The 15,262-nt window shown below is 40.6% G+C and overlaps 1 protein-coding gene across 3 annotated transcripts in view; it reads right to left on the bottom strand.

Annotated features, from left to right (window-relative positions):
• The window catches only part of ADAMTS17 (ADAM metallopeptidase with thrombospondin type 1 motif 17), a 201,402-nt gene that overhangs the window by 16,138 nt on the left and 170,002 nt on the right, over positions 1 to 15,262 (bottom strand). For all 3 annotated transcript variants that reach the window (XM_072870584.1, XM_072870586.1, XM_072870587.1), the window contains 2 exons: positions 10,218 to 10,422; positions 5,629 to 5,781 (listed from right to left, as the gene is read on the bottom strand). In XM_072870584.1, coding sequence (XP_072726685.1) covers positions 5,629 to 5,781; positions 10,218 to 10,422 — 358 coding nt within the window. The remainder of the gene's footprint in view (positions 1 to 5,628; positions 5,782 to 10,217; positions 10,423 to 15,262) is intronic.

The following is a 15,262-nucleotide window of genomic DNA, read 5'->3' as shown; positions in this document are numbered from 1 at the left end:
AAGATTTCTCCTCTGCTTTCTCTCCTAGTTGAAGCCCAGCTTGACAGATCGTATATTTCTGTTTTCACCTGGGCGCATGAATCTGGGATGGTTCCTACACAAGACCCAAAGATCTTGCACAGTCTGGCAGGTCAGATTCTGATCTGCATGGTATTGGCATAAGCCTGCATTAACTTAAGTGGCTGAATTAATCTGGATTTACACTAATGTAAGAGAGACTGATATCTGACCCACTGTGCTGAGTGAGATCCTTGGCTTGTGGCCAATGGGTTGTAGGGAAGAATGAAAGTCAGTTACCCTGGATTTACATTGGGTTATCTGAGATTAATACAGGCCTTAGTATTTACAGAGCATCTACTGTAACTGCAAAGAAAAAATATGGCAAAGCCAATATATTACAAGGCTTCTATGTATCTTTCTTCTTCTAAAAATCTTTTCATTGGACTATGTAATATAATAGGTTAATGAGCTAAATTGTTGCCTGAGGGACAGAAGTTGCATGTTTAAACTTCTGCCCACAAAGCTGAAAATGCACCCTTGTGAAAGTCAGCACTAACGATGGAGCTAGTGTATCTTGCTTGAAATTCTACCTTCCTTGATATAATACCAGTTAAAAGGAGAATAGCCAAAAAAGTGAAACTGGGAACCCTGAACCATTCTGTGCTATTGGCTTGAAATACAATACTTCAGTCACAGGATGGAAATAGAGTATGTCGAGGCATATAACACAGTGAAATAATGAAGTAAAACTGGAAATGAAGAAAAATCCATAGAAGTCTTCTGGAGAATTGCTTCCGCTATATAATCTTGCCTCTTCAGTTATACCCTAGAAGAGTTGAAAAGTCAACTGGAGAAAAGGAACTAAAAAAATACAGCCTTGGCCTGTGCATTTGCACCTGAGCGCTCTTCCTGCTACGTTATTACTAGAGCAGAAGGGTAGAGAGCTGAGGACATGGCTGGGGGGGGAGCCTTGGGTAGCTAGAAAGCAGTCCCTAGCGCTGTTGACCTTCAAGCACAACTGATCTTTGCCACCACCATATCTCGCCAATACATCAAGCCTGCATCTCCCTGCAGCAGGCCAGCACTTGCACCCCCACATCATTTGGGACATATGGTTTCAACTGCGTGAGTCAAGGTAGACTTCAATGCAAAGTCAGAGTCCTGTAGCTGATCCCTTCAAGTGCAGCCTGGAGCAGGCGAATGGTACAGACTCAGGCTCTGCATCCTGCTAAGCTTCCCGGAGAGTCACATACATAAAGACACATTCTGTTCACTAGCTGCGTGCATTCTTCACAGGAATGTAATCCTTGACATAAAGTTTGTCAGCAAAATACAATTCATCATGAGCTACTGTCTTGCTAAAGCATCAAGAGGCGTATTTTCAGCAACCTAGGCAAGTGTTGGGAAACTGAGCAATTTGTTCTTGTGACTAGCACAACTACAACAAAAATGTAAAAATGTTTCCAGTGCTAGAACATTTAACAGCTCAGATTTCAAACAAGGAGGAGCTATTTCAAAGTAGAAAGAGTGTATGAGATGTTTGTTTCTTTAACTGAATGCAAACTGGATGTGGAATTTCCTTTTGGAAGAAACGACTGAATGGGACATGGCTTGAATTCCCACTTGTATATTGCATCATATATAAAAAAGGATGATATAATGAATTGCAATTCTCAAGAATTCAGGCAACAATAAAAAAATGATTTCAGGTTAACACCTTCAGTGGGTCTCTTGCTGTGCAATCTATCTTTCTACTAGGTCCAAAGACTCACAGGCCAGGAACAGTTTAGTTATGTAGCTCGTAATACCAATGCTGCGTTTGTGTTAAATGCTAAAACTAATAATTATATCCCTTTAAGATAAGAGGTTTAAGAGAGAAGTTGCAGTAGTGCAGAGAAGTTGGAAGTTTAATAGCAGTGGTAATGGAGGTTACACAAGGTTGCTAGTAACAGAACAATACACTGTCTTTAGAATTACAGTATACAGTCTGTTAATCTCAAGCACTGCATTAACAAAGGTAACTTCAAAGACATTTAAAATAACTTTACAAACCTGGCTCTATGTGTTTGCAAAGTGAACTAGATATATCGGTTCCTCATGCAACACTTGAAATACCCTGCAACTACATTGGAAATATACAAATATCACAGTCAAGACTGCTTGCTAAATCTGCTCAATTAGCTCCAAATGCTTTCCACAGCTATAATAGGTAGTAAGGACCATCTGCAAATAAACCTGACAAAAAATGGAAAAAGTTCCTCTTCTTCAGAGCACGGACAGGCAATGGCTGCAGAGCCGTTACTAAGGCCAGTGGACAAGGTTTTGGCTGGTAGGTGCAGGTTAAAGATCAGCTTGCCCATGCCTCCAGCCCTCTTCTACACAGAAGTGGATCCAGGGTCTAAGAACATAAAACCACAACTTGTCTGGCATAGATTTGGAGCTTTTGCTGCTGCCCACTCTTGCACCTTCTGAATGCAACAGGATCTAAGATCTTATACAGAATAACCATGTCCATCACTGTCAGACGCAAGTTACTCATATAGGGCTGGGAGCTCCTTAGGGAAGTGATCTGTCTTCTCATGCACAGAGTCCATGTATTCTATAAATACTACTACTACTAATATAAAAATAACAGTCTGCCATTACCACCCAAACAGCCTGTTCTATTTACAAGTTGTATCTGGACTTGACTTCCTAAATGAGGTTTTGCCTCTTTCTTACATGACTTGCTGGTATCTTCAAATGATCTTGGTTTGGGAAATTAAGGATTGGAGGCCAAGTCACCATGCAAGCTGTTTGCACATAAAGCATCAAAGCCCCTTATTTTAATCTGTGATAATTACTACTGTTAGTTAAATCTTCTTTCCCTGATGATGCTTAACAATACGTAACAAATGCACAATGCATTAATTGCAAAAAGTTGTTGCTTGTTCTGCGGTCAATTTGTATTAATAGAAAAAGTTTCCATCTTAGTCAGCACAAAGCTCTCTCACAGCGATTTTTACAGCACCAGCAACAAATGTTTTACAATGGAATTTTACCCTGGAAGTATGAATTTTAAAGAGTTCACTATAATCTAACTGTCACAGACTTTGTATTTCTCCTTAAAGGAGGAACTGTTTAAAGCCGGACAACACCAAAGAGGAGCTGCTGATAGCTGTAAAGGGTCTCCCCCTAAGTGTGAGCTCTGCATTAAAGCTTCTGGATCCTCATGATGAAAATCCTTCACTCAGGATTTGCAAAGAATTGAATTCCACACCAAACATTTCAGCTATCTGGGTTTCTGGGACAATACATTTTCTTCAAAGAATTGTATCTACCCATACCCTTTTCTAGAAACCCAGTGGTGCCTTTTGTTTACCCCTCTACTCAGAGAATAAGAATCTAATTGTGTGATCTAAGCGTCCAGTCAGAATTAACCAATATGTCTAGAATTTTAAATGCTCATTATAAACCAAATCTAAGTCCAAGAACATCCTGCTGGACTCAAACAGGATGAAATTCCTGGGAAGCAGAGAGTTGGCACAAGCTCTCTGCAGACAGAAGCAGGCCACATATGCAGCACATAATCTTTTGTGCCCTTCTGCACAGGGAGGATCCTGATCCTGAGTTAAGAATTGCAAATAACAAGTGATTTTGCACTGATCCTGTCCTGCTCACATGCAGACACTAAATCTATCAACAACACTATCTACTGTGACCAATGTATCATTGCAGCCTTTCTAGCAGTGAGCCAACATCTTTATCAGATTGGAACCATTCATACAATACTGAACTTTCAATCCATGTAATCACTGAACACTAAATTATTTCATATTCCTCCCTATAAAGAGAATCCGGGTCAATTTGCATGCCAAAATGTTTTAAAATTCCACAAATAAATAAATAATGTTATTTCACCTGTTAACACACGGGTACTGTTTGTTTTGGCCAGCTTGCATGGACTCTGTGTGCCAGGTTACGAATAAAATGATGTTCAATACTCTAAACATTCTGTGATACTAATTCCTGGCTCAGCATAAATCCAGACCTTTTGTATGTGGCAGGTTCTTAATGCATTCTCCAGCACTGACACCATTAAATTCATGTATCTATGACAGAGTATATCTATAAATATTTGTAATTCCTAATCACAATGTAAAAAAAATGCAATTGCAGATAAGCCAATTTGCCCATCATGGGCCTCTATTTCACCGGATTTTGCTTGCTGGAGTTTGGGTTTTTGGAAAGCAAAATGCAACTACTGTATCCCAGTGGTTTCTGCACATGCCGTACATTCCAGAACACAAAGTAGGCTTTCTGTTTAAAGAACAGTACAGTTACAAAGATAAGATAAAACCAAACTGGAATATAATATTCCTGGGAAATTTTAGTTCTTTATGCAAACATGAAGTCAGTAATGTAAAGGATGCTTTATGAACAATACTGGCAAAGGCCGAGTTTCTCACACTGCCAGGCCTCCTTCCCAAGCAAAACTACCTATTACTTTAAGAGCAGAATGCAAATACAGAGCAGACTCTGCTCTGGTTTAATCCACTGCATTCGGGAATTAATTCCACTGATGTCACTGGAGAAACTAAGTTCAGACAGGCCTAAGTGAAGGTAAAATCCAGCCCTGAGGAAGGGACTGATGGTTTTGGCTCTGCCTTTAAATTCATGGCTTGCTTTCATTTCAGGTGGTTGGAATAAGTCTGGGACTGGACTATGCTGTGTAGGTCCCAAACTAACATGAAATTAGGCTGCACAGCTCTAGTCTTGCATCTGTGGTAATAAAATAGTGTACTGTCTGACTCTGCATGCAGGACCTGCATGAGGCAGAGGAGCAGAATTCAGCTGTGAGCGCTCCCAGTTACCTTCTGTTTCTGTGTGAGTCTGCTAAGGCTTCCCTGCGCTTCCCCCCAGTAGTATTCAGTTTAACAACAGTTCTCCCAAACCTTCAGATTTATCACTTGTGAGATAAGAAGACTAAGGTCCAGCTCTCTTCTCAGCTCCATACTGATGCTTTGAGGGAGACAAAACTCTCACCACAGCCTCCTTGTGAGATTTCCCTTTTTCTCAGTGACTAGGTTCCTAACTCGAAGTGCAAATTTTTAACACATACTTAGACTCAAGGAAATGAACCTTCCGCTATTTTCTTTTTAGCTTGCCCAGGCTGGGCATGGGACACCTCCTTAGTTCCCTGCACTCCTGGAAGATACTGCTAATGAACTCTTTTCTGTAGAATTCAGTCTGCTAGCCAGAACTGTTCAGAGTTTGCATTTTGAAATATGGAAAGCAGTTTCAGCATTGTTTATAAAGTAGCTTTTTGACAACAAGAGTCCACTTGTGGTGAGAATCTTGTGTAGGTTTTGTCTTTGGTTGGTTAAGCTGTCAATTAATACTCATTTCTACCCTGTTTGGAATACATTTCTCTAAAACTTGCTGGGTCATATCCATAAGCCTGCGTTGCAATGTTTGGGTTATAAATGGCATAAGGGGAAATTTTAAATCCCAGCAAAACCTCCAATCAAAACCAGTTAAATCCTTCTTTCCAAATATTTAAACTGCAAATTAACACAGACAGCACACAGAAGCACTCTGAAGATCTTTGCACTTAGAAAGAAAATACCATCTAGTGTTCACTGTTACCTTAGACCAATCGCCTGTTTTCCATTCGTAACAGCCTGTGTGATCCTCACACTCTTCCTCGTCTCTTGGCCTGGTGGCTGCATCACATTTTCCTTGAGAATTTGTGCACGTCACTGTTCTTTTCTGAATCCCCTTGCCACAGTCTGCTGAGCACTGCAAAACAACAGGTATTTGTTTTCTGTTACATGATGCCTAGCAATGATAACTTTTATCTTGGTAACACAGCTAAAAGGAAAAGCTGGTTTTATGAACACAGAGAAAAACTGATAACCCGTAAGATTTTCTTCCAATAATCTAAGCCCCTTTCAAACATAAGAGTAATTTGAAAAGCATGATATCTGCTTGTGAAATATTTTACTTATGAAAAATGGCAATTCTGAAAATCAACCTTCTTTGAAAAATATCAGCTGACTTTTTGCTAGAATTGGTGTTAACGGACAAAAAAACCACTAAATGTTGTGTTTAAGAGCTCTTGATTCATACTGAAAAAGGACACACTGAGATTAAACATAGAAGTGCCACATCCCTTGATGCATCATGGGAGTAAAATGATGGTGATAAATAAATTTTTAAATCCCAGTAGCATGAGACCACTGTTACAAACCCATTTCTGCAGTACAGTTTGTACATACCATGGCAAAGTCACAGTTCTTACACATGTTCTCATGTGAAACACGTACATGACCTTCACTCTTTGCTTTGCCATATGTTCATCACTATGTTAGTTCTGAAGAACTTCAAATGTACAAAGGGGATAGCTCAGGAGAGGCACTATTCAGTGAGCCACAGTGTTGTGATCAGCTTCCAACCATGGCCAGCAAGCTAGCCACAGGCATCAGCAGGGATGAAAGACAGTCTTCTCAACACCAAAAGCATAAGCAGGGACTGTTTGAACTCCTCTGAGAAAGCAGCAGGCTACTAGAGCTGCTAGAATCAGTTGCCAAAGGAAGACTTGATTCAAACATTTGGGCACTCTAACAAACATTCATGCGAGTGAGCACAAATTATCCACAAATATTTTTGTGCCTGGGCACTATGAAGGTAGCTTCTAAAGAGCCGGGATAGCTGGTCACCCATTTGTTATCTCTGCTAACGGCTGGCTGGAAATTCTGTTTTACTGGAGAATTTGTCTTGTTTTCATTGACTGTACTAGGTGGCAAAAGGACACTGGCATGAACTGAAACAGAATTTCTGTTTTAAATAACCAGTTCAGTAATAGAGTAAGAGATCTGCTGATACTGTCACAGCCATCTAAGAGCATGACACTACACAACAGCATAGCTAGTCTCTCTGCTCTTCATTTTCATGCCACTGCAGTAGTTAAGAGTGAGAAATTTTCTTGAAGAGCCACTGGGGACAGGTGGGTAGAAAAATGATATCTGTACCAACTGAGATAAAAACTAACCTCCTCTAGCATGTCAAGCTCTCCCCTTCAGGGGATCAGCATGGAAAAGACAGTTGATTTGACACTGAATAAATAGTGAAGATATGAGATATTCTGTGAGGTCTTTTGAACATATTCCAAGAAGCTTCTCCATCCAGGGGGTCTATGCTGGAAACAAGCATCAGCTTGATATAAATTACATCAAATGGACAAATCTCAGCATGCCTGTCTAACCGTCTTAAAAATACAATCCAGGCAGGTCTGACCTGCTGGCCTTGTTAAGGACATGAATGACAAGCGTTTATGAGCTGGCAAGCAAACAGACATGCCTTTAAATACTTCAGAGCACTACAAAGTGACTTCTCGAAAATCTGGGAAATCTTCCACTTAATTTACTATGTGCTGCTCATGGCATGACCTCCTTACGGATGTAACATCTTTGTAACAAGCACAATTGTATAGTTTTGCTAGATATGGGGATGAATTCTTCCAGGCTTTGCAAAATTCCAGAAACTGCTTTGCTGGATTCCTCAGAGCACAAGACTTGCCAGAGATCCCAGGCTGGAGCTCCCTAAATGGTACCTTGAAGCCATGAATTTGCCCCAAGTTGTATAGACTTTCCCAAATTATATATCATTTTCCGCAGTCCTCAGGGTGGACTCCTCAGGGTTGCACTTGTTCATCTCAAACTACAAAGCATGATACATAAAATCTTTCAAACGGTCCAATTTACTCAAAGTAAATCAAGCTGAAGTGGGAGTATTTTTCACAGTAGGAGAAATCTCTAGGTGGGTTTTACAAGCAAGTCTGGGAAAAACACCAACTGTTTGTTCTTCCCACAAGCTTTTAAGTCATTCACAGATTAATACTGCATATACTTTCCTAGACAAAACAGCATTTGCAAAAGGTTTCCAACAGATCTTTGGTGGTCACATATAAATCATCCTCTTCAAGAGTTTTTTTCTTTCCTCAAGTCCTCTGTTTTCATGAAGAATTTCTTAACATACAGATTTTACAGAGATTCCACAACAGAGCAGTCTACAAATTAATATGTGCAGTCCCTGAGTGTCCAGTTGAGATCATTAGGTCCTATTTTATTAACAAATTACTTAGTCAAATCCCATGAGGTTTTGTAAAGGAGCAACACAACTTTGCAGTTAAGACACAGCTCCTTTATTTGAAGAAAATCCGTATTTTTTTCTACTCTAGTTCCATAACAGTAGAAACATTCACCTTTTTCTGACAGTCTCTATCTTTGTCATTAAAAATTGGTTGAGCAGTACTTTGTCCAAAACAATCCCAAGTGTTTGGCAATAAAAGGGGAACTTAATTTTTTCCACAATGGAGATTTGCATTGGAATTTGCTTTGAAAACACACATTTTTGATTGGGGACCAGACATCAATGTGGTCAACTGGTTTTTGTTGTATAACCAAAAAGTTCAAAAACATACATGAGAAAATTGATTTATAAAATGATACTACTACTGTGATATGTACTCCACAACATCAGAATAAATTGCTCAGGATTAAAGTGATTACCACTGAGGAAAGTCCTAGTTATGAGAAGTGTTCAAACTGGCAGAGCATCAAATGTGTCCTGGAGTCAACTGTGCTACATAATAGCAGAAATGTGCCAGAACAACAACAAATTTAAAATCTCGAGTGGGCAATTACAGACACAATAAATAAAGGTAAATAAATTTATCAACAGAAAAGTAAACCAGTTATTGAAAAAATGATCTAAAAATATTACGTATTTGCAAATGAGCTACGTGGTCACAAATACGGAAGATTTCCACTCTGGAAAAAGTCTTCTGTAACTTGACTTACTCCATTTCATAAAAAGGAGAGAAAAGTACCTGGGATTGTTAACAAAAGACCCAAGTAAAAATTCCCCATGTAAAGCAGGTAGGAACTGCACCATAAGAATAGTCTCAGCTATAAACAGTTCAGCTGGTTCAGCTATAAGAAATAAAGAGGGCATTATCTGAAAGGGTTACTTCTATAACACACAAAAGACGTATCAGACAACTTATTAAAACTTTGGTATGTTTCTTCACATGTTTTGAAATGAAAGAACTCAGAAAGAAAACGAATCTCATGCATTAGTGAACAGATACAGCGTCCTACTGAAAGGAAACACTACTCTCACTTAACTAGCATCTCACTTGCCAAACAAAGATTTCCTGTTCAAAAGGTGGACAATGGAATCACATTGTGTTTGTTAAGAGACACTGTTCCTCAGTGCAAGATCCCTTGTATCCTGAGCTTCTGTGAGTTTTAAGCAAATTTCTAACAATAATATTTTGCACAAGCTTTGACAAAGCTCCTAAACAGGAGCTCACTGTTTCAAAATAGAGAGGAATAACAAGGAAATGTCATTTCTTCCCACAGAAATGACTGTTGCTGGACAGTCCCATAACACAGCCAGTCTGGAATGAGACTGGTAGAGCTGTAAGCACTGCACCAAGAGTGAAAGGATCTTCTCATCATTCAGATAAGCCTAACAGATACAATATCAAAACTAACATGGACATCTTATTAGAACTGTTACTCACAAGGTACAGACAAAGTTGCCCTGTATTACCCGAGTCCTGGCTATGAACTGTAGGCATACTCCCAGTTCACTCTGTTGCTAAACAAAACACAGGCTTACACACATCATTTATATCTGAAATGCATTTATAATATCTGAGAATAATTTCTTAACTCTGCAACTATGTGGAGATGCATCTTTTATACAAAGTATAACCAGCTTTTCCATGTTCCTGGAATTACACAAAAAAAGGTTGGATAAGGCCCAAAGATTGTACATTCTCTGTAACATGCAGATGCTTGATAAATCTGGTATTTGTTTCATACTGCATTTAAATGGAGCCAGAAGCCCTGGTGGGTTACTACACTTCTGGCCTCAGGTCAGTGAAATGTTTTTTCCTTGCTGGTCAGAGTTTTCAGACGGAAAGATATAGTTACTATAGCACGATATCTAAAACATGCCTTAATAACTCATTCGGTATGGAATATAAACTTCAGCTCTGAACTGATCACCTCAACAAATGACAGTCCTACCCAGTGCCCCAATACTGTGAGGCACTGAGTATGCTGACCGTGAGAACATGCTTAATTTTAAGCACTTAGCTGGATTAGGGCCAGTGTATCCAGAGCTGTGTGCAGTCTGGCTCCTTTCTTGAATCACGTTCCTACCTTTGACCACTCTGATGCTTCCCAGATAGAAAGGCAGTCCCGTCCTTCACAGTTTTGTACTGTTGTTGGTTTGTTGCCAAGGCAGTAGAGGTCTCTTGTGTTAACATAGGTGCCATTTTGCAACTGATAAACACAAGTCACTTCCCGGTGCTGGACACCTTTCTCACAAGTAGCAGAGCAGGGACTCCAATGGCCAGTCACCCACCTGGGAAGGAGCCAGAGAAGGAATGTTAAAAAAATGGTGGGATAAAACATTATGTTTCATTTCAAACCAGTGAGAAACCAGCAACTCTTCCTAGATTTGTGGGTTTTTCAATGGTGCTGTGTTGCCGTCACACTGAGATCACCTGATCACCTTTGGGAGCTGAAGTGTGTAAAGCAGAAAAGGGTGGGTATACAAGTGAATATCCACTCCTGTCTCCATGCTAGACAGAAACACAAACTGTGTATAGCTCCCTTTAACCCCCAGTCTCTACAATGTGGCTGCATTTTTCCCTCAGATAAAGACAGACTTGTCTGCAGACCATCCCATCCCACAAATATTGTTGCCTTTGAGAGGTACCTGGGAAAACCCCTGCTACATCCGCATGTACATTTTCATTGTGCAGTGGAGCTGTGCAGAGAACCTATACTTACTGTGTACAAACTGAGATGGTGCTACAGCCAGACACCTATCCCAACATGGCTTTCCCACATCCAGGACCAGAGTCAGCTTCTCTAGTCCGACATTATATGACCTCAAAGCATACAAATCATCTACATCCCAGACTATTAGAATGCAAAGACATCTCCTGCCTCACTTTTAGTTCACCCTCTCACAGCCGCTGGTGAGATTTCACTTTTCATAGTTGGGCTTTCCAGGATGTTTCATTGGAATCTCATCTGTTTGAAGTTCATGGCATTAGGGGCCTCAAAAATGGAAAATAACTGGCCTTGTTCATTCTTGGAAAATCTGAATTGCATTTAACTGCCATGGCTCAAGAAGTACTTAAAAAGACAAGATTGTCCCTATAGAAAGGATCCTACAATGTTGTTTCAAAGCTGCCGTAGCTCACAAGGATGTGCCATAACCCAATCTGGATGGGGGTGGGGAGTATTTCCCTATACCCATCGTTTCTCTGAACCTTTGGGATTCATTTGCTTTGTAAGCACATTTCAGTGGCCATTTCCTTCCCCTTTGATCAAAGTGTGCTGGGAACAAATACATGGCCTTTTTTTTTTTGTTGTTTGCTTTGTTATGTCTTTAAAAGCTCTTTGGCAAACACCCAGCACATGGTTGTGAGGTTTTCGGGTTCCTCCAAAGTAAGGAACGCACTGCTGCTGTGAGAAGTCTCCGGCTGTGGGCATGCAAGGGAAACGAGGCAACCTCACCCCGCTGTCTTCCAGCTCAGTCTAAGGCCAACTGAAAGGCTCCCACTGACTCCAGCAAGTGCTGGAAGCACCGCTGTGGTTAGAGATGGGCTACAAGGCAGTGAATAAATTCTCTAAGAAGAATCTGAATTAGGAGGTATGTAGGGAGGGACAATTTTTCTCCTAAAGGCAAGGAGCATCGATCTTTACGCTTCCTGCAATCTGTCAATAAGGAACATGTTCTCTGTAATTACAGGCATTCCTGGATGAAGTGAAAGACTGGAACAATAACTGTGTAGGTGCTGTGCACCGGAAAGCTATCATGCCTTTCTCACCAGGTAATTGACCTTCTAGCCTGTTATTTAGGACTGTCATCTAGATTAGTATCCTTATACCATGAATCTTTCACTTGTCACCCCATCCTGGGTTGTCTGTTATAAGTGGCTCAAATAAGACTTCTCAAAAACAAGTCTGCTCAGAAATACTATTTCATTTTGCTGAAGGCTCCCGTAGTTCAGGTAGAGCACCATACATGCCAACTTATTAACCACACTTCTTTTGAAGTTGTCGCATAACTCCTGAACAAATCAAACAACTGTTTCCCATCTTCCCATTCCTGAACAGGGAAAAGTCAGTTCAGCACAATTTGTAGGAACATCTTCACTTGGCACAATTGTCATTAATTCATTTGCCAAATGCTATGACTGATGACCTGGTGTGACAGCACTGATGACTGCGTTGACAGTGAAGGCAGAAGCCATTTGGTTTGAGCAGGACAGGATGGGGCAGGCTGGCCACCTGTCTTTTGTGGAACAGGGCCCCGCTCAAATGTTTCTGTGCATTAAAGCAGTTGACACATCTGCGAATTTCCGTTGGCTAAAACAGCTGGCAAGACACCAAACGTGTTTCTCTAGACAGTAGTTTTGGTGCATCTCTGTGGCTGAGTGCTTGGTATTTTGCTTACGGAATGGGAAAATGCCAGCTGGGTAATCAAATACTCGGGCTGAAAGACTGACAAAAATAGCCTTGAAGTGCAGAAATCAGCGTTCATGAAAATAAATAGCCAGGCTCCCTTGATATCAGCGGGGCTCTGCCCTGTCAGAGCAAATGTGGAGGGAGTTATCTATCTGGGTGAAGGAACCGCTCAACAAGGGCATGGAGGGGGAAAGAGTGACTTTGCTTTATGAGCTGAATGTGAGTCACAGGGCCGGGAACGGTTTCTGTACAGGCCTCACTGAACTAATATTCACTTCAGCACTGTACTCTCACTGTGATCTACAGCTACTGGCAAAAGAAAAAGGGAAAGGGACTGAAAGCAAAGGAGAAAGATAAAAATACATTCTTGGCAGAGGCTGTCTGTAAGCTTGCATTTAGGATGGGCAGCACGCAGCATGCCAACTATTTCCAAGATGCCTTAAGAAGTAAGGTTACGACTTTCTTTTCAGGAAGGAAAATTCCTTTTTAAATTTTTTGCTGTTGTTGCTCTTGTGGAGGGGAGAAATCACCTTGTTTCTACCCTGTTCAACGGTCTCTAGTTAGTTCCGCTCCAGCACAGATATGACAGAGCGTAACCGGAAAACTGGTACAGAAAAAACAAATGTTATCATCATCATGACAAGAATGATTGCACAGGGCATGAGCCAAAACCCAGAGAATCAATACAAAGCTGTGCCTGTGGTGAAAACGCAATCTCCAGCTTTTTTGTCAGTGGCATCTGTATGGCCAGCTTCAGCTACTGATCCTGCACATCCAGCCCTGTTACATCCAACCCTGATGCGAGCCCAATGGTTACAAATAAGCTGGGGCTATACTGTAAGGGATCTCTGAAACTTCACAGCCCACTCTGTCCTACTTGTGACAACTACTGCTAACATGGAATCAAAATACTTAGAAATTAAAGGCTATTTTAAAGTGGTGGTTTTAGTTTCATATCCAAGGGACAAGTGACAGATTAAATGTTTGAATAATAATAGTATCAGTAAAGTAGGCTATTTTCAAAGGCATCAAGGGGATGATCACTTTGACCACAAAACTTCATCCTCTCAGTGAAATCTCTGCTTGGTTCAATGGCTTTCAAAATGATCTGGCAAACAAATAAATGCGAGTCCTATGTGCAGAACTGGCAGTGCCCTGATCTTCCCCCACAGTTCTCCCGAAGCCCCCTTCATAGGCAGCTGAAAATATTATTTTAGTGACTGTAAGACACAGAATCACTGCAACTATATTTCAACAACATCGTTCACAACTGAAGTGGAAAGACAAGGGATTTATGGATAAAGTGATTAAATATGAAAATTCCTGCCAGTTTGATATTTGGTAGAGGAATGTGCAGCAAGGTATTAGCATAATTACTATCTGCAAGTAATATACACACAGGGAAGAAAAATGTGATGTACAAATAGTATCACATTATGGTTACTATTAAATTACACTACAGACAGATTTTCCTCTCTACACTGTCATTACACCTTTTGAACACACCTGGATGTGTTTAAGAACGAGACTTATTTTTCATTTTTTTAAACAAACGGTAAGTATTTTTCTTATGACAATGTAAAAAATAATTCCAGTGTTCTAACCCAAAACACCAGGCTAGCTCTGTATTATTAACTAAGCCAATTAACTGTTGTACACTAAGCCCTGTGTATATCATACAGAGCATTTGGCTTCCAGTTATGTTTTAAGCCTGTAAACTGATCTTAGGGATTGCTTGACACCACAGTTCTTTCCAGTTTGGTCTTTCCCTCCCTGTTTATAACCTATCTTCTGTTGGACCATGTGAGTGCTCTAGCTGGAGTCCCTGGAGAGCCTCTCATTTTTCCAACAAGCACTGATTTATGTGACAAACACACTCTTCTTTCTCACAACCATAGGGATGGCTTTATCCATGGTATTATTTTTTGTAATCTTACCTCTATAGAAGATTCAAGAGCTAGATGATCCCTGCTGGTGGTTAGATTTAGGAAGAAAGTGATGAGCTTTTAAGCACAGATTTTTTAACCCAGTCAGTGGCTGTCTTTCTAGCTAAAAAATGCCCAGAAGGGTGTGTTTTTCTATAGCCTCAAAAAGCTGGGATGGGCAGGACATGCAATCTGAGAGGGCTGTTTTAAATCTCTGTCTTCTGAGTCTTCCTCAACCTCTGACCTCTCAGTATCTCTGCTGAGGAATTGGGAGTTCTTCCTCTAATCTGCTTTGGCAACACGCATCTGGCAGGCCCCTGGAGCAAACTTGAAATATCTTTTGGAGGTTCAGTTCATCATTTGATCTTTCTATGGTCTGGATTAGTCATTAACCTTGAATTATCCACTCTACCTACTTGCCTAAGACTCCCACATTTTCTAGGAAAAAAATTGTCTACAGCACTATGTACGTAAACCCAGGGGAGATGAATGTCTGCAAATGAAGACTTGTAGCTAAGGTTTTGGGAAAAAATGCTATGAAGATAAAATGGGTCAAGGCTGAAGGATGGGGTGGAGGAGTGAAATCAAAAGACATGAGGTCACTTTTCAGAGATTTGTAGCCTCTTATAACATAAAGCCATTAAATGTTCTAGGGTAAATATTGCAGCCCATTAAATTTCACCTGGTTATTTCTGTCTCAAGCCCTGCAGAAGACTGGTGCCTGCAGGCTGGTTCTGTTCCACTCACTAAACATCCATGACACATTCGCACGTGCACTCACTATCTACAGGGATT

The sequence above is a fragment of the Ciconia boyciana genome, chromosome 8 (genome assembly GCF_034638445.1).
Source record: "Ciconia boyciana chromosome 8, ASM3463844v1, whole genome shotgun sequence".
Lineage (NCBI taxonomy): Eukaryota > Metazoa > Chordata > Aves > Ciconiiformes > Ciconiidae > Ciconia > Ciconia boyciana.
Note: the sequence above shows the minus strand (reverse complement) of the source record. Positions and strands in the feature narration are given on the sequence as shown.